The sequence below is a fragment of the Peromyscus californicus genome, unplaced genomic scaffold (genome assembly GCF_007827085.1).
Source record: "Peromyscus californicus insignis strain IS unplaced genomic scaffold, ASM782708v3 Scaffold_14__1_contigs__length_90479793_seg_2, whole genome shotgun sequence".
Lineage (NCBI taxonomy): Eukaryota > Metazoa > Chordata > Mammalia > Rodentia > Cricetidae > Peromyscus > Peromyscus californicus.
Window position 1 is genome coordinate 63929398 of NW_026294436.1, and position 20786 is coordinate 63950183.

Consider the following 20786-nt stretch of genomic DNA (forward strand, 5'->3'; position numbering starts at 1 on the left):
ATCCTAACTTAAAAATAAAATACAAAATCAAAACTGTTTTAATGCAAATTAGATAAAATATATTTAGCAGGAAACAATAATATATGTTATTATTAAAAAAATATTTACTGGTACAAAAAACTAACATGTATGTGTCTAATAGTTCTGTATTTCAGATCCTGGTAACTAAGAAAAAAAATTAAAATCCTGATAACTAAGAGAAAAAAAAAGAAAATATAAAACACATTCAAAAGACTTCTTACATAAAACATAGTAGTAAAAAAAATCCAAATATAATAAATTTGAAGAAATTTCTATTGAGGTAGCCATAGTAAATATGAAAATACAATTCAATTTTGAAAAATAACTTCAAAGCATACCACAAAATCATAAATTTGAAATGTGTTCATGTGCACACAGCCACAGAAGTACATAAAAGTAAATGACCAGCAACAAAAAAAAAACACGTGAAAATACATTTCCTAAGCAGGAAAAAACAGGGAGGAGAAAATGCACCACAGAGATTTTTATCATCTCATTCAAGCTGAATGACTGCTCAGAGCATGTGCCAGGCCAGCCTGCAGGAGGTGGGCATGTCCCCTGCAGCCCGGCCATTCACATCAGTCTCACAGTTGCCAGCACCTGTAAAAGACCACTGTGTTGCCTGATCTTTATAGAAATCTGTGGCTCCGGGCTTGAATTTAATGCTTTTTCAATGATCCCACAGCTTTAGAGCCAAGGGCTACAAATTAATCCATTTTTATCTGAAGAGAAACAGCCCTGTGATGAATCTTTCTGAGTTAGTTTTGTTTGTTTGTACCACAAAAAGATGTGAAACTTCCATCTTTGTTGAATTTTTTTTGGGGGGATGGGTGTGGGGGTTGGGATAGGGCCTCACTGGATAGCCCAGGATGACCTAGAAACAACCATGTCGACCAGGCTGGCTTCGAACTCAAAGAGATCCACTTGCCTCTGCCTCCAGAGGGCATGGGATTAAAGGCGTGCTCCACCACACTGGCTGAAACTTCTTATTCTGCTGAGCTGAAGAATAAGAGCAGCCTTAGGCAGCTCCCAGGGACCCACTGCTACAGACTTGCTTCACCTTGCACCCCTACAAGACGCCCAGAAGTGCAGGCCAAATTCTGAGACACTTACGTCAGGTGAGGACCCTCAACCTTGTGAGAGAGTTCAGGATCTCTCGGAGCTCACACTCAGAGACCCGGTCTTTAGTTGGTGAAACAATGATTAAAGATTCAGGCTCACAGGTGGTTCTAAAACCTCGCAAGACACTACATTGCTGATGGAACAATGTGACACTCTTAATAACTTAAGAGAATTATAGAGGACCTCATTTCAGCACCAGGATCGGGATAAGAGCAGTCTTGTTATCTTCACAGTAACACAAATCGTCCTTTTAATGTCAAATATAAGGGCCATGCTAATTCCACAGCTTTACTACAGTAGAAAAATGTTAATGTTCAAGTCTGACTGCTTCCATTTAATAATATGCAGATAAGGGACACTTCCTCATAAATATGTTAAAAATTAATATTAGAGAGAGATGATAAGGGAAATAAGGCCATTTGAAGATTATCATTTGAAATTAACATGTGTGCTTGCACAGCCATATTTAGAAGCTGGAGTTTTTAATTTCCACGGACTCCTTAATTAGAAAGTCTAATACAAATGAAACAAACACTTTCAAGGTTTCTTTTTTGCAACAGTATCTACAGTTAGCTTGTCCTACGATTTCAACTATTATTCTGTCTTAGCATGTAAGATCTTTAGGCCTCTCCTGATACATCATGCTGGCCCTCAACCAGGACCCAGCCCAATGACTGCGGTTCTCAATACTTCCCGTCTCGTGAGACTCTACATCTGACTAGGGAGCCAGAAATTCACAGAGTACATTTGATGAACGCTCTGTGTGTTACCACAACACATGACTACTGCTACTGTGTAAAAGAGGAATCAGAATTAAAGACTTCCGGCTATCAGCATTGAGGCAAAAATATTCAACCAAACATACCTTCAAACTTTACTATATAGTTGCGTTGCTTAAATTAAAAATGAAATTCAAAAGCGTGTGTGAATACATTTTTCCAATTTTAATGTTTATGAATTAAATAAACCATGTTCTATATCCTAAACTGTAACATTTAAACAGTGAGATGAGCTATGAAGATGGGCCCTCCAGCTTTTCAACAGATAACCTCTTAAGTTAGTGTTGCCTTCCTGTGGAGCCTAAGAGGCTGGAAAGCACACAAACAAGCTTGCACCTCTAACTACAATGCAGTGAGTTCCCAAACTAAAGTGCTCTGCGGCTACTAAGGTGGGATGCTATAAAATTACACCCTACAAAGAAGTAAGTACAGCAAGCTTGCTCAGAGCAGATACGGACTGCTTAGACCTCCTTTCTCCCTCGCTCTGGACATTTCCATCACAGATGGTCTTCAGTCTGGCTAATCCTAAATCACTGTGACACTGTGGCTCCTCCTGAAACACTTCAGAACATTCTAGCTACATTCAAAGCTGACCTCACAAACCGATTGTGGTAGAATTAATTTAAGTTTCAATGGGATGTATATGTGTGTGGGGGGGAGGGGGTCCTAAGATTGTAAATTAAAAATAGCTAGGTATGACAGATCATACCTGTAATCCCAATATTCAGGACACCGAGGCAGGATGACAGCCTGGGGCTAAGTGTGAACTTGTCTCAAACAAAAACAAAGGCAGTCTCACACCTGTCATCCATGTGAGAAACCGAAGCACCACTGTGAGTTTCTAGGTATTCAATTCGATATGAAGTTTAGTTAGTTAGCAATCCTGATCTTTGTACGCTGGCTATCTTTTTCTGAACCACTTGTTTCACAGAGGCCAGACTACCTGAGACTTCTAGAACACCTCAGCTAGTCTTTCCCCTCCTGTCTCTGGACTCTGTCCTATCACATCAGGACTGGGAAGTGGAAAAGCAGAAGTCTTCAGTGTAAGTGTGAAAGGTGAGCACACACACTTCTCTCTGTTTGCTCCACGAATTAGATGCTGATGACCCGAGCTGGCCTGTGTGTCACAAAGGGAGTAGCTGCAGGCTGCAGTCCATCAGAAGTGAAGAGCAGCTGCAGACACGCAGTGGTGCCTTGTACTCACATTTCTTGAGCATTCTTTCCCACTGCCCCTTTTCAGGCAGCCTGCCTCTGCTCATTCTGAAGAATCAACGGACTGATTAGATCATTACATTTATATGCATATATTGGAAACTCACATTATACTCCATAAATACATACCATTATCATGAGTCACCTAAAGAAAACAGAACTCAGACCAGGCGGCGGTGGCACACCGCCTTTAATCCCAGCACTCGGGAGGCAGAGCCAGGCGGGTCTCTGTGAGTTTGAGGCCAGCCTGGTCTACAGAATGAGTTCCAGAACAGGCATCAAAACTACAGAAAAACCATGTCTTGAAAAAAAAAATGAGAGAGAACAGAACTTAAGAAACAATAAGAAGCACATCTCACTCCTTAGAGCTAGTGGGTTATTATAATCACTTTTAATGGTCTTTGTAGCGACATAATAAACACAAAATTAAATGCAACCATGCATGGCATATATTCCTTGAAAATCTTGCTTACAGATATTTACTTTCTATAAACAATAGATCAGATTATGTAGAGTAGGAAAAGTATGAGCCCAATAAGATGCATTATTAATCTTGTTGCCCAGAAAGATTTGTTATAGTAACTTCATCTCCCTGTTTCAAAAACCTGGATTTCCAGATGCTATGACTGACGTCTGGAAAGCAGCTGCATTACTCTGATGTTTGTTTGTTTGTTTATTTGTTTTTCTTTTGCGGTGTCCAGTCCTTTGTTTAATGATTATCACCATCTATTTAGGATCCATTTGTTCTTACATTTTAAAAAGTGGGTGAGACCTCTCGTGCCAAATTGTTATTCCTAAAAGAGTGCACTGGGATCGTCTCTACAGCATCTTGAAAGGCCATGTCTCAGCAAATGACATCTTCCTTTTCAAAACCCGGCTCATGTCCCAGGAAACATTTCTGTGGGCAATCTCTACTCCTGAATCTCGTTGCTTTATCTAAATGTCATTGGGGCCCAGTTACTTCTGCAGGATTTTAGATTGGCCACAGTAGACAGACGCTGAGTGTAAGAAGTGAGATAGCATCCTGAGCCTTCATACCTGGTACACAGATGACGTGAGAGTCATAACGTTCACAGCTCCACTCATCTCAGACAGGCAGCTGCCACTGAGTGATCTACGGCAGCTTCATCTCTGCTCTTCCCTTTGCAGCTGCCCTGGACAGTTGGCTATAATCTTGTTTGACTGGAGCAGCGTAATACAAACCCAAGTGCCTGCTCTTATATTTTTGTCTGCATATATTTTATCCTTCTGCTTTCCAATCTGTGTTAAAATATGCTCGAATGCATCATTTTGCTAGAATTTTAGCCTATTCTGTGAACGACAAAGCCTGTGAGAATATTTCATTGCTAACATTAAATGCTTTCAAACAGTTAAAAAAAATACATATTGATTTTAGAAACTCCCTTGATGCTCTGCTAACTGCACAGACATGGAATGCTTCTTAGAATATGTTAGTGTAATTGCCTTTCAAAATCCTAGGTGTGTAAGTGCGTTTCTTTGTTTCTGGATGGATGCTAGCTTGGGTGCTCATTGGAAGTTCTTCTTCCTGAAATGTTGATATTGCAATCCTTTCTATTTTGAAGCAATAGCAAACTTTTGAGTAGAAGGAAATGCTGCACGGAGTTCTCTCACACTGAAGTCATTTAGTGGGCTTCGCTTCACAGCTGTTTTCTGTTCAGTGTATTCAACAGAAAATCCCGGACTGCCTTTGTGATACCTTAAACTGTAAATTCGAACCATTCTTCCTATTTAGCATCACATGATATTGCTGTTTGGAGTTTGGCAGCGTGGTAGGAGGCTTCTTGTCTGGGAGGGTCCAGACTCTTTCCCTGCTTCCCATGTTACTGGGACATTTAGTATTGCGTGTCGGTGATAAAGAGGACGAGAAAAAGTAGTTTGTCATCTACAAACGCCTCTGATTTCTGATGTATACTAAAGAAATGAAGAAATAGAGTAGAAACAAAGCAATGTGAGTGTTGGGTATCTTAGGTCAGAGAGAAACGGCCAAATACGTTGTAGTTCAGCAAATTCCTATTTCCTCTTCCTGCATCACTTAATGGGAAAAGAAAAGTTAAGATTTAGCTTCTGTTCTGTCTTGAAGAACTGGAAGAAACGAACACAAAAAGAGCTAAAACATAATTTCATAGAAGTCCCTTGAGAGACTGTGACCGCCACCGCCAGTTTTCCGTTTTGTTCGGCATACTCAGCACGCTGTAAGTACACTGCGCATTCTCCATCCTCCGGGGAATCACAGTGACGGCGGGTCACGGTGAGGGCGGGTCACGGTGACGGCGGGTCACGGTGATGGCAGCAACAGCCAGAAGAGTAGAAAGGAAGTCGCCACGCAGAATGGAAGGTGGCGTGCTAACAGAGGTAGGAATAAAGGAACTGAGCTTTAAGGGAACTGCCAAACGGCAATGCTGGTGGCTGTTAGTAAATGTGTGGCCCATCAAACAGTCCCACTCACTGTGAGCCCCACTGTGCTCTGTAATTGAAAACATCTAGTAATTTTCAAAAGAATTTTTTAAACAGCAAAATCACCAAGTCTCAGTATTTCTTGTCATGAAGAAAATATTCTACTCCAATAAACTAAGAGAGTATTTTTAACTATAGGATCACAATGCCTCGTGCCCACAAAAGGCAGAAGACTTTGTGGGAGCCTTTGCGCAGACTTGGGTAGTAGGAAGTAACAAATATTCTAATCTCACTGGTATGAAAGGAATACTTTTAGAACCAAAAACATCTTTGTAGGATCATCATTTCTCTACATAAATGCTAGAAGGGCTCTCATTCAATGAGACCAGAGACATCTGCTCTACCTGGGACATCAGATTCCACTGACCTCAGCAGCCCCACCCTACCTTCACCTCTTAATGAAATGATTTAAACAAATAAAAAACCTCTGAAGCCTTAGCAACCATTAGCAAGCATAAGTGGATTTCTGAAATCTGATCACATGCTTGTAATTATCTCATTATCAAATCCAACAGTACTGACAAAGCAGAAAAATCCACTCAGCTACTATAGAGGATTATTATTACCCAAAGCTGGAGCTGAAGCAAGTCAGAATATTACCTCAGGGGTCAAAGGAACCAGTGGTGTTTAACTACACCACACACACACACACACACACACACACACACACACCACCCCACCGCTGCTTTGTGGCTGGCTTGGATGGCCTCCGCTTGTGTGTCCTCCTATCCAGGATCAGTTTTACAAACTAGTTCAGAAATGCTTCAGCCTGCCAAAGACAATTCCCTTATCCAGGGAATGCATTCAAGGCACCCACATTTATTGCCACCATTAAAGCATTGATGCCTTTTTGAAATAGCATGATGCTTGGGTCTCTTGAAAAAAAAAAATAACAACGTGAAGGAGTTAAAGAACACAGAGGTTGGATCGTTGCAATTCCTCATCTCTCTACAAGGTACCGGAGTCTTTGGGGTGCAGCCGTTTGGGTGATTAGGGCAGTAAGCATTCTCACATGTTGGCCTATCTCTCCAGCCCTCTCAACAGACATCTATGTGGAAGGCATTTTAAATGACCAGACTTGGGTCTGGGTATCTGTTTGGTTTTTATCTCTACCATCAGTATATAAAAATAAGAAAGAGTAAGAAGCAAGATTTGGGTAGGATAACAACAGTCCTAACTAGGGCAGTAGTGGGGGGGGTGTAAAACAAACAAGATAGAGAAATGGGGGAGGGATGGGGGAGAGAGGGAGACAAGGCACCCTGCTGAGGTCCTAGCCTGCCTGATTCCATACCAAGACTGCAATAGGAAACACAGATACGCTTTGTGAAGAACGCTTCTGTCGGGAAGGAGGGGGCTTACAAACTGGGAATGATGAATCTGAAGTAAAGATAAGTTGTTTAGGGGAAATTTTTCATTAATAATTACAAAATATGGGATTAGAGCTTAGAAATAAATTACCAAGGCTAGAAATGAACCCTGGAGTTTTCTCAAGGCACAGGAGGTGGGTAAAGCCACAGTTGTGGACCACTACCAGCCAACAGTGAGAGACGAATCCGCCAAAGATCTCTGGTAAAGTGAACTAATTGGGAATGGGCTGAGCCACAGCAAAGGACTTCTAGAAACTGAACATCACAACATAAGATCTGCATACGTGAGGTGCAAACCTCTGTGTGGAAACTTGGGAAAGTGGAACTCAAGAAAGCCAACAACATGTCTCCTACCAGAGGAGACTGACGGTCACTAAAACTACATAGCTTAATGACTTTCCCTCTGCACCAGAAAGATTAAGAGCCGCTCAAGACAGAGAGGAAACAGACCCCAGTACCACTGAGGCCCAGATAAACACTGCTGCTTTACCACAAGGAAATTACCACAAGGAAGGGAGAAGGCAAGGTTGTCCTGATTCCCTGTGCTAACACAAGAGAGCCTAAGGAGACAGCTGCCTGAATAGCACAGAACTTGGATCGTTTTTCTATGCGCATCAAAACTAAAACTAGCCGGGCGGTGGTGGCGCTCGCCTTTAATCCCAGCACTCGGGAGGCAGAGCCAGGCGGATCTCTGTGAGTTCGAGGCCAGCCTAGGCTACCAAGTGAGTTCCAGGAAAAGACGCAAAGCTACACAGAGAAACCCTGTCTCGAAAAACCAAAAAAAAAAAAAAAAACCAAATGCCAATCAAAACATGAAATGCCACCTATCATTGTCAAGGCTGGTCTAATGTATTAGCTTCTGCTTTTATTTTGCTTGGAAAGCATGTGTTCAAAAATGGTATTGCAAAATGCTTTTCTTGTGCTATTAATGAATATAAATGCTCAGGTCAAATAAATACTAACAAAAGGGGGAAGAAATTACTACTACAAAAAGGATTTTCTTCTATATTGCATACACAGTTGATAAAATTATAAAATGTTTTAATGTACAAAATATCTATCTACAGAATTACAGAGAAAATATGTCCAATAATGGCCTAGAAACAATACCGACTCATGCTGGGGGGGCTCTTGAATAATTCATGTTTCAATATATAGTACTTCTAGGCTATAGGATTCAGATATCAAAAGACAGCCTTATCCCCATGCAAATTCTACTTCAATTACCTTTATTTTTACATGAACTTACAGCAGCATCAATGCAAAACCACTTGATAAGAACAATACCCCATCCTCCAACCCACCCTACCCACAGTAAATTAGGGGTGCCTGGATGAAAGGGAAGGGGGAACAGAACGTATCTCTTGCATATAAACAGTGAGAAACAGCATTTAAAAATTTACTGCTTTGCCCATAGCAATATTTTCTTGCTAGAAAGAGAAATACTGGAAAATATTCTTATTTCTGTCGCTCTGGATTTTGCTCCTGAGGTTTATATTCCTTCGTAATTAGAGCCCTACCCCAGAACTCACAGAACGGAGTGCAGTGTGAAGGATTAAGGAGAGCCGGAAGTCGGAGATGACAAAGCCAGACTCAAGCTCTGATCCTTGCACTTACAAAGAGTGTGACCGCACACATTTCCTCACCTGCGAGGGGCAGAATAACCATGGGAACTCAGAGGGCCGCTGCAGGGGATGACTGTGCCTATAGGTGTAAAGTACTCTGTGGAGTCATAAAGTGCTAAAAGTAGAACTGGAGAGTGCAAGACTGGGAATCCTGAGTCGAGGCCAATCCTTCAACTGCCCCCTGACCTACCGATAGTTGAACACACAGCTCCACACATGTCTAATACCCACCGGCTTCCTGGTATCTAATGCACCAAGCCATTGGAACTGCAAACGAATCCACATATTGCCAATGTGTAACGCAGAAATTCTGTTTACAATCAAGATCCCTGAAGTGAGAGTGCTCAGTTGGTTTGGCAGGTCACAATCATTTAAGCACAGACATATAGAATCTCTGAGGTTGAAATTCTTCAGCGTAGAGACAACCTAATCTAGCTTCAGGATGTTCATGGGAATAATAGTATTACATCAAATATTTAATTTCCTGGCTTTACAGAGATGATTTTCAATATAAGAAACAAAGACTGATGACGAGCTGGTGTGACATTAGTTAATAAGTTTGTGTTCCAGCACATTTTCACTGTAATTCAGCGGGAAGTTCCTGAACTAGTCTGCATCAAGAAACAAAAAAAGTCTCAGAACAGAATATAATGAACCAGCTTTCCCCACAGCACCTGATGCATCATGGGAGAGGGAGGGGGAGAAAAGCTGGGCAGGTTATGAGGTGGATAATTTCTTTGATCTTTCAAACGAATATTATCTTATTCCGTCATGCTGCGCGAAGGAAGGGGGCGGGGAGCGTGAATATGTTTTCATGCGGTTCACAACCTACCTGAGAATCTGGGAAAGAAAGACATGCAGCTTACAAAACACAGTCACCAAAGACTGGAGTAGAAAACACCAGTAGTGACTGTACAAAACAAAAAGGCCAGCCCTAGTGGTGGATCTGACTGAAGACTTGGGCTGAAACCTTAGTGAGAAAAAAAACTTCAGAAGACAAGTTTAAAAAAAAAAGCCTGCAGACCCCATGATGCACCATCAATAAGACAACTTTACAAACCCCATGGGTGTACCACTTATCATCCAGTCCTAGTTTATACTGAGACAAACCACCCTGGCATCCCCAATCTGATCCTCAATGAAACCCTCCTGGGGACAGGCAGCTTCGGGTTATACTAAAAAAAGCCTAATTCATTCTAGAGCATCTAATTTTAAAGGACTTTCAGCCAGTGTGGCTAAAAATGGTATGGCCTTCTGGCTTTTCTTCAACACGCTTCAGAGAACAGTACTTACTGGGATATGGCCCTTTAAGCATGCGACACTGAGCACTGAACAGAAATGGTTTAATGTAAATGTATCTTTGAACCTCTACTTGTAGACGGTAGAGACTGCTTTTGACCTTGATCAGGACATATTTTTCTTAAATCTGGCTTAGAGAAGCCATCACCAAAGTTACTTCTTTATTTTGTTAATGTATCAAGTCACATTATTTTCCACATCAAAGGGCAACAAATGATTTCTAATCTCAAAAATATAACTCTGCTCTTGCTTATTATAAAATGCAACAGAGCAATTTATGACAATCTTTGTCGCTATTAACATCACACCTCTAAAATACATTTGTTCTCTTCCTCTCAGGAAAAGCTCTTCCCAACTGTAATAGAAATAGACAAATCACAAGGTAGTCTGAGGGCAATAACAGAAATTAAAAAAAAAAAAATCTAAGGAATCAAACAAAAAGTTCTGAACCTGGGGCTGGGGAGATGGCTAGTGGGTAAAAGCACAGGCTATGCAATTATGAGGACCCTTGTTCAGAGTCATCAACACCCACGAGAAAGCCTGGCTTACCGGGGTCTGTAACCCCAGCATGGGGGAGGCACACTGCTAGTGTGGCCAGCCTGTCTGGACCAATCTGGAAACTAGTGAGAGACCCTATTTAAGGTAGAGAAGTGATAGAGGAAGAAACTCTTTGTCAACCTCTGGCTTCCACATGCATGTGTACCCACACATAGCACACACAAACTCACAATCATATACACACTCGCACACAAATTTTGAACCTGATGTAGTCAACCAAGATATTTCTAATATTAACATAAAGTTATATCTTTGTGCTTTGTATCAGGAAAAATGACAAAATATAAGGGGGATATACACCAATAAGTCCTAGCAAGTGGGAGAAAGCCATGAGGCAAGAGGACCAAAAGTTCAAAGACAGACTGAGCTACAATGTAAAACTTTGTCTTTTAAAAACAAAATAAACAGGGTTGGGTGATGCCCCTGCCTTAAAAGCATTAGCCATACGACCTGATGACTTCAGTTCACTCCCCAGAACCCACAGTAGAAAACAGCCAACCAAGGTGTCCTCTGACCACCACACCCTCAAGGTGGCACATGTAAGACTCCCCATCTCTCATTCTCCCTCCCTCCCCCTCTCTCTCTGATAATGATAATTAATAATAATAGTAATAATTATTATTTTTAAAATAATCTGGACATGATGGTGTATGCTTTAATCCCAGCAATTGGGAGGTAGAGGCAGGTGGATCTCTGTGAGTTCTAGGCCAGCCTAGTCTACATAGCAAATTCTAAGCCAGTCAGCACTATATGGTGAGACCCTGTCTCCAAATACATATATATAAGAACAAAATCAGAATATATTTTAAATATATAAGACATTAATAAGTATATATTTTCTCCATTTGACAATTTTCTTTCTCTCCTTAGTAACTGTATTATTATTACTGTATTAGTGAAACTTTTCAAGTTATTGAATTAAATATCTTAGAGTTAAAAATAAATTTCCAAATCAGCTATTGTCTGTATACATGTGCTTATAAATAGAACTGGAAATCAAAACAAATAGAACTAATGGCTTGTTAGGACAGGTAAAACATTTCCTACCCATATATATATGTTTTATTAAATACTTTTCTGACAGTACATTCTGTTATTCTGTTTCCTAGTATGAGCAGAATATCATCTGGCTTACAAAGAAGATTCATAGATTGCCAAATACTGGCCCACAGGCCAAATCTGGCCTGCCATCTGCTTTAATACAGCCTGCAAGCTAAAACCGTGCTCATTTATTTTTAAAGGTTACTGGGGAAAATTAACAGAAGACCATTCCAGGATGTGTCAAAATATATGGAAACTGATATTCTGTGTTCACAAACAACGCTCCGTTAGTGCATAGCTCTGTCCTCCCTAATGCATGGCCCAGGCTTTTGGCTACAATAGCAAAATCAAGTTGACACCCTGTGAAGTAATGCGTATGTTAATGAAGTTCATTTTGCCATTCCATAAGGTTTACAGATTTCAAAATACTGGGATGACTGGGTGTGGTGGGACACACCTGTAATCCTAGTACTTGGGAATCTGACACAGTAGAAACAAGAGGTTGGAGCAAAAATAATAAATAAATAAGCATCACCAATGACAAATTGGGATTTTTTTTTTGTCAATTTAAAACAATTGATTTTTTTTTAAAGTGCCTCAGAAACAGAGCACAGTTGTGCTCTCTCCACATGCCCAAATCCCTCTGCAATGAGTCATATACGTGCATCTCACAGAAAGGCTTCCCAAGCCCTAGAGTAATTAATCTAGCAAGTCTTCCTTTCCTGAAATAGCAGCCTCTCTAACACACTGATTGACAGCCAATTTACTAAACTTCATAAATTTTGCCCTGATATTAAAGATGACCTTCTGTCTAGTGTATACTTACAGATTGAATTACTATTTTTAAATATTTATTAAAATAATATCCACGAAGCAGAAGACACTTAATTGGTCTGTATTATTTTATTTGGCCCACAGTGAAGCAGGGAAGTTGGTAGGGAATCCAATTCAATGCAATTCCAGACTCCACGTCACTTTCTCATGGAGGTACAGTCCCCAAGAACCAAGTCTGTGACACTAAACACGGGCAAAGCAGTGACGGTGACCTCCCCGCTTCACAACACTGCAGCCGTCTCCCGAAGCTCACCTTTATCTGAACTAACGGCAAGTTAGACACTCAGACAGACAAGGAAAAGGCTGTACCCAAAGCAGTAGACCTAAGGTAGAACCTTGGGCAGCACGGGGATAAATAAAAATGCTGATAGAGAGCTCACTAATTGTCCTTGCCACCCTAAGAAGTTAGAAGGCATCTGGTTTCTAACCATGATAAACATACACCCATCATAGGTTATTTACACAAAAATGAAGAGAAATATTAACCAAATGGCTAAAAGCAAAGAACATGATAAATAAATATCGTCATTAAAATTCAAATGATGATTTGTTTTGTCTTCAAAGCCCAAGTGTCCAACAAACATCACTTTCCTTGAAGGGCTGATGCACATCTTTGCGAATAATTGTCTCTTGAATCTACTTGGGGACTCAATCTGTTATAATAAAGAAAAAACACATAACATGAGTGTATCACTGGTTCATAATTAGAATGCCAGGATCACTGTGCAGTTAAGTATCTTGGCTGTTTGGCTGCTTTATTTAAGACCAGCAGAGAAGTAAAATCCCAACAACTAAGACCTCCGGCAGCTGGTCTGAGCACACTGTGGTGTCTCTTCTCAAAGTCACTGCCGAACACATAGGTATGCGCACCCGGGTGACTGGAGGTTAGCAGTCTGGGCGCGTCTGCTCGCTCTCGGTATTAAATATTTAATAGCATATTTTCCCTTAATGGAACCCAGGGCCATCTGATCAGTCACTGGGATCACCTAGTAATGTAGTCAGCGTTACGATGCGGCCATCTAACATCAACTTTGTAATTAGATAATCCATCACTTTATTAATTCAAAAAATTGCTTCCCTTACTACTTTATAGCATGCCGCAGTAGTGAAAGCCAATTGAGTTCATCAACAAAAAGGCACTAAAATTTAGTCTGATGTGAACTTGAAGCCCTCAAGTGGCAAACGCACACATACTCATGACCTTTCCAAACAACAAGAGGTAATATTCTGCCTGCAAATTAGACAACACAGAGCACTGGCGTCACCCAGCACCAGCGCAGCCAGCACAGACAGCTAGCACAAGTCAACGGCAAGTTCTAGACTGAAAACCGAATATATCAAGGTAAGGTTCGCTCTTTCGTTTTACTGATGAGCAGTCTCCCAGAGAATTAAAATAAAAAAAATAAAAGAAAGGTTTGCTTAAAGTTTTTTCTCCCAGTCAATTCCTTACTAAAATTATGGGGTAATTTATCAACACTCCACATCTTGATAGTACACTCCAGCTAAATGCAAGTCATGATTTTGAATCTGAGCCCTGTTTCATTTGGCCTTATCTCTAATGTCCCTCAAAACACTGAATCAATATCACTTCTCATCTTATTAATTCACAAGATTCTTGTTATAACAGATTCTGAATTCTCCAATTAAAAGTAAAAAGAATTTGCTCATAATGAAACAGAATATAAAATTTCAGTGTCCCCAATACAAAAAAGCCACCTTCTAATGTACTCTTTCAAATTCATACAACCAGCATACACTGCAAATGCAGCTAAATGCATTAAAAATTATATTTTATCAAATTAAAAATTACATTTAAGAAGGCACAGGTGCCTTAAAGAATAAAATGGAACCAGAAGAATTATTGTTTTGTTTGAAGGAAAAAGGGGGAGGGAACATCTTCTCAAACAGATGTGGGATTTCTAATCAAAAAAACTCTATGCCAACAGCACAACACTGAAATTAAACAGTGCTGCAGAGCTCTGGGACACTAACAAAGGCACATGTTTTGTGGTCAGGAAGGTCATTGTTACTGTTGCTTCCAATTTAATGTCTATTTCTGGAATATTCTGTGCAGCTTGTTCCATTTCTACTTTATTGCTCTGATCTTATTATGTTTCTAATCAGTCAAAATTCATTTTTAGAAAAGTTACAACCCAGAATAAAAGATAGATTTCTCTAGAACCCTATACTAACTCCTACACAAATATTTTCTGTGCATTTATTATAAAAAAAAAAAACTCAAAAGCTGTTTGCTAAAATTACGGTTAGGCTATTCATAAACATTTCCAATAATTATGATGAACAGAAATATTTTATGTCACAGTCCATTTCAGAAAATTATGATAACGAAAACACTTGTAATTTAGCTTATTCTTCTTCAGGTACAAGTATGAAACAGATTTCCATGACCTACAGAAAACACTCAGGAGTCAAGTGGGCTGTTATGAGTGAAGACAGAAGTAAATGTTTGCCATAATAGCTGTGGACTGAAACAAAAATAGCTTACGAGGATAGAGATACCCTTTTCTGTCTGCAAAATTTCTTCTCATCAAGACAGCTAGGTAATCGACGGCATCTCAAGAGACACCAGCGCTGAGCACAACAGTGAGCAACTGCCTGAAAGTCTGGATTACAATCAGGAGCAGCCTGTGCTCAAGGCTGAATGCAGTACTGGGAGACATAAAATGCTGACATTTTATACTCAAATACCAATAATGCAAGGAGGTGGAGCCACAGTAGGAGACATTCATAGTATGCTCCAGAACTCTACCAAGCAACTTACAGTCAGTCCTCATTTTTATCCACAAAGGAAATGATGTTATTATTCCAGTGCACATAAGAACACATGCAGGTATTTTCTCAAAGCAAAAAAATGAAATTCTCCTATCTGTATTTGTTTATTTGTGCATGTGCATATGCATGTGTGCGCGCACGCGTGTACATACAAATGCACAGATAAACAAATACACATCAGGAGAATTTCACTTCTTGCTTGGAGAAAACGGCTTAACTGTCATACCACACAGCATCCATGTAAACCTGTCCTCTGAGAGCTTCAGAGACGTCTCAGTGGTTAAGAACACTAGCTGCTCTTCCAGAAGACTCGGCTTGATTCTCAGCACCCACATGGCAGTTCACAACTGTATGTGGTTCCAATTCCAAGACATCCAGCACTCTCTTTGGCCTGTGAGGGCACAGCACACATGTGGTACACTTAACTACATGAAAGCAAGACCCAAACACGTAAAATAATAAAATGAACTTTTTTTTAAATAAGTAAATCAATCGGTCCTCTCATTAGCTGTACTTTTTCTGATCTTGTAAGTTAATAACCATAATGAGTATCTCCTCTTTTTCTGCATTGGGAGCAAATGTTTAGGACTCAACCTGAAGACTTTATTATAGTGGTCTTTATTAGTCCTTCCTACATGAATCCACCTTAACACCTAACTAGAAACTTTACAAGAAAATAAAAGCAGAAGAACAAATGTGTGGTATGAGGGGAGAGGCTGCAGGGAGGAAGCGAAGGGAGAGCTAGACCCTTACCTTTAATGAGCATATGAATAATCGCCTCCTCTATGCTCTGACTGACATCTTCGGCCACCTCCTGCCCCTCAGCTGCCTCTATTACTTTCAGAGGCAGTCACCACCTGCCTCCCTTCCCTGACTTTCATCGTTTTATGGCCTGAAGAACATACACTTTAAAGAAGAAACCACTACTACCCAATCAAGGACTTAGGAATGGCTCCTGCCTCTCTCTCGTCCGCCAGATCCCCCGGCATCAGCTCTTGTGGCGGGGAGTTCTGGAGGCCAGTGGCGGTCACCATCAATGTGAGCAGTAAGCATCCAGCTTTCATTCAGCTCTGACAGGAAGAGTCACACAGCTGAGCCTATCTTCCACAGACTGCCCTTCTCAGTCTTCTCCCGTGGATGGCCCCGTGGGTAGCCAATCAGAGAGCCACACTCCCCACCAACCAGTCAAGACCTCTGCGTGTAATCTGCAGGCAGGATCTTCTCTAACTCAGGTCAATTTCTAATTCTCAGTGAGAGGCCTCCTTGATACCTGTACTGAGGCGGGGGGGGGGGGGGGGGGGGGGCGGGGATCATTCTGACACATCTCATGGTGCTCAACTTTACAACCAAGCAACAAATTCGTAGGATATAGCACATGGGACATTCCTAGGATCTACACGCTAATTGCTGTTCGTGTGTGCATTTATGTGGGAGTGATAAAAGCAAAGCCAATGCCGGTGCTAAGAAGTTCTTGTGACTGTGACCCACAAAATACCTCTGCAGCAAGGTCTCTAGAGTGTCGGGGGAAATTTTGCTAGGCAAAAACTACAACTTTAGAAGCATTCTAAGAACCTGCTCTAAGAGAGGGGAGCTGTTATTCTTCCACTGGAAACACCAGAGGGTGCAACATCTAGGGCCACAAGAAGAGAAAGCGTTAAGGGATTAGCCACTGTGTCCTCCACTGGGCCTGGCTTGAATACACATGATTCCCTCCCTACCAAAATACGCCGTGGGCCTTTGGTGACAAAGACCAAGGCTGAAACAAAAGGGTACTGAGTCTAATGCTGACATATGACATAAATGAATATAAAAGAAAGAGGCCAAAAACAAACCAGAACACATGGTCTTTTTACTGAGGCCAGGTAAAGCCCCATTCCAAAGACCAAGGAGGACAAATGCACGAGGAAGTCCTGGGAAGTGACAACTGGCAGGTGGCATGCAGAAGCAGTTTACTACAGGGCATGCAGAAGCAGCCTACTACAGGGCATGCAGAAGCAGCCTACTACAGGGCATGCAGAAGCAGCCTACTACAGGGCATGCAGAAGCAGCCTACTACAGGGCATACATTGTGGTGCCACCCATTTCCTCTCTCTGGTTAAATGTAAAATGATAATAAAAGGAAAAAGTTCTCTGCCCAGTGCCTTCCACCTAATCCCAGTGGTCTGGAAGAGGCGCATGTGCTCCTCTACGCGCTCAGTGTTTTGGGCTGAGTAGCGCCTCTCTGCAGCCTGCAGGACACTAATTGGCTTGATTAAGATCATTTTCCTGAGAAAGGAAAAGCAAGAGAGTGAGCTCTCCCACAAATGAATGTATAAGCACAAAAACAACCACAAGTGACAAAATAGTAACGGACGACACCTTGGCAAAGATGCTCAGGAGCTCCACGTTAATTATCTGCTTCCTCTGACTTTTGCTAAAGTACATTTTAGGACGAGTTACATATCGGAGCCCAATTATTCTCCAAAATCTCAATAATATATATGTTGTCCTCTGTGTGTGCACACACATGTGCGTTTGTGTGGTGTGTATTCTGTGGCTCCTTGGAAACCACTCACCAGGGTTTTTTGAGACAGACTTTTTCACTGAGACCTGGGACTTCCTGACTGGGCAAGGCTGGCAGGCCAGTGATCCCCACAGACCCACTTGTCACCATTTCTTATGCACTAGGACTGCAAGAGTGCACCCCGACAGCCAGCCTCTACAGGGGTGCTGGCGTTGGAAGTCAGCAGCTCCTGCTGGTGTGGTCAGCATTGTCCCACCTGAGCCTCCTCCAGTCCTAAGATGCTCCACTTTTTTTTTTTTTTTTAAGATGCTCCACTTTTTTTTTTTTTTTTTGGTTTTTCGAGACAGGGTTTCTCTGTGTAGCTTTGCGCCTTTCCTGGAACTCACTCGGTAGCCCAGGCTGGCCTCGAACTCACAGAGATCTGCCTGGCTCTGCCTCCCGAGTGCTGGGATTAAAGGCGTGCGCCACCACCGCCCAGCTAAGATGCTCCACTTTTATAGCAAGCACAACTACAAGTATGTGGGAAGGAAGGGAGCTTATTATTGAAAATTGGTCCAGAAAAATGTACCCACTTTCATTACCATGCCAGAACGTTCCTCATCCATAACGTGGAAAGAGTTCCACAAGATAACGTCATTGAAAATGTTTAACAATCACAAGAACAAAGTATCAACTCACGTTTTAGATTTAGCAGTATTTGAAGACATTTTACGTGAATATTAATCACAATCACACTTGTTATGGGAGGTTTTTCAACAGCAGAAATGACACCACAAAGCAGCAGCATTATTAATGTGAGACATGAAGTACTGGCCGCGATAAGACATGTGCTGCATTTTCAGGGTTTAACATCAAGGAAGTCCTGTGCACAGTACCTATGGAACTACTAGAGGCTGTAATTTGCCAAGAACATATGAAATAAAAAGGGAGTAGCCACTATATTTCCAATCAACTTTAAATTATAGACAAACCAGAATATAATGCTAAGATTGTATTATCGGAAAACCATAGGACATACTTTAAAGACTAAAAATAACTTTGAGGGGAAAAACTAGAATAAATCTCTAGCAATCAAAGTAATCACATTTAAACTCTTATCAAACAGGTAATTTTGAAAGCAGACGTGAAAATAACCAGGGGATGTTATAAAATATGTGTTTATAAATTTCACGGTGAGTGGCAAAGTCATCTTCCAATGTCAAACATGACGAACATTAGAAACAAATGGACAAGGATGGCAGGCCCAGAGCAGTACGGGGAGTGCCGGGCACGCGCCGTCCCCCACCACTGCGTCCTTGCTGCCTGGGCCAAAGTAAACTTGCAGACTCGTTTTCCAACAGAACGCTTCCTGTAACTCCTACTAACAGAGCACAGATAACACACTAAGTAAATCTGTTTCCTATCTCTAACCTCAGATTTCATTAATCTGATCTTTAAATTATTTAAGTCAGAAACCAATATGCTTTCATGTTATTTAAAAATCAGTTAACTAGAATAGATCCCCATAGATTTTTTTTCACTTGGCTAAAACAACCAACATTAAAAATAAGTCCAACAATAAAATGAAATATTCAGTAGAAAGCAATGAAATAGGTAGCTGTGTTCTTTTGAGAAAAGAGAGTAAACTCTCCAAAGGGGATGTTTACAGTATTAGCAATGAATAATCTCCAAGCAAAATTACTGGTAAAACAGAAAAGTAACACCCTTTTCGGTCCAGGCAATACTGAATTCTTCCACTCCCTGTTCATTTAGTTGGGGCGTGATACAAAGCATTAACGGTCTTCAATATCCCATCAAGGCTCTAGACATGTTTACAAGCAACAAGAAAGTAAAGGTAAAGGATTGACTTACGGCACCAGCAAGGAGATGAACCTTCAAACTTACTTTTGCAAAGGCTTCAAAAAGGTCAAAAGAAGGCGGCAGTTGAGAAGCATCCTGTATCTCTTCTCTCATGAAATGCTGAAAGGTCATTGCAAGTTGCCTCAGGCCCTCCTTCTTATCTTCAGTGAGTTTGTTAATATCTTTATTGTAAATAAAATAAATAGTATAATCACCAAGTGGACTTCATGGATAATTTTCAGGTGTTCAATACTGGCTATTAAACAAGATATTTCCTGGCATGCAATCTATTCGGACAACTATAAATCGTGATACATATCACAATGATTAAATTCTGTCTGACTTTATCCACAAAATAGATGACACCGCTATCAGGTAGGTAGGTAGGTAGGTAGGTAGATAGGTAGGTAGGTAGGTAGGTAGGTAGGTAGGTAGGTAGGTAGATAGATAGATAGATAGATAGATAGATAGATAGATAGATAGAATGAATAAATAAATGCATGCACAGGCACAGACAGGCTTTAGAAGTACAGTAAACCAAAATCAGCTGCACATTGCCAGATCTTTCACATCATAGTGCACAACTGTACTGTCATAAATCCTAATTAAGCCAGTGAATTTAAACTGACTATTCCCCATAATATATCATAAGCAGGTCACAACTGACTCATAAACCGTATTATCTGAAAGGTTAAAAGGGCAGAAAATGAGACATTTAAAGTTCATGTGAAGTTTAAACAATTGAAGTTTGTCAGACAAAATGTGTATCATAACAAAAACCTGGATGGCCTGAATAAATCTCAACCTTGAGTTATTTCCAGGTTGGACAAGGAAAGACAGGGCTGGAGGCTGTGCTGCTTCTCCTTATGTTTGGGTTAAAGAGAAGGATTCCAGACATAAGGAAAGAGCTAAAACTGGTAATAATTCTATAATGTTTCAGGAAACAAAACCAGCCTAAAAATTACTAGGACTTTTTATACATTAATAGCAAACGATGACAGAATAAAAAATCCACAACATGAGTCACAATTGTGACCCCAAAATGAAACAGAAAGGAAGAAATTTAACCAAAGAAATGAAAGCCCTCTGCAATTACAAAATTCTGATGAAAGAAACGGAAGGAAGGAAGGAAGGAAGGAAGGAAGGAAGGAAGGACATTAAACATTAAAGAAGACAACCCATGTTCATGAGTTAGAACAATTAATATTGTTAGGATGCCCACACTCCCCTAAGTGATTACAGACTCAATGCAATTCCTAGAGATTATCAATGACGTCCTTCACAGGAACAGGAGAAATAATCAGAAAGCCAAAGCAAC

At 40.8% G+C, this 20786-nt stretch overlaps 1 protein-coding gene across 1 annotated transcript in view; it reads right to left on the minus strand.

The window, feature by feature from the left end:
• Window positions 1-20786, minus strand: part of Smyd3 (SET and MYND domain containing 3) — a 582966-nt gene that overhangs the window by 427454 nt on the left and 134726 nt on the right. The window contains exon 5 of the mRNA XM_052737779.1: window positions 19514-19650. Within this exon, the coding sequence (XP_052593739.1) occupies window positions 19514-19650 (137 nt within the window). The remainder of the gene's footprint in view (window positions 1-19513; window positions 19651-20786) is intronic.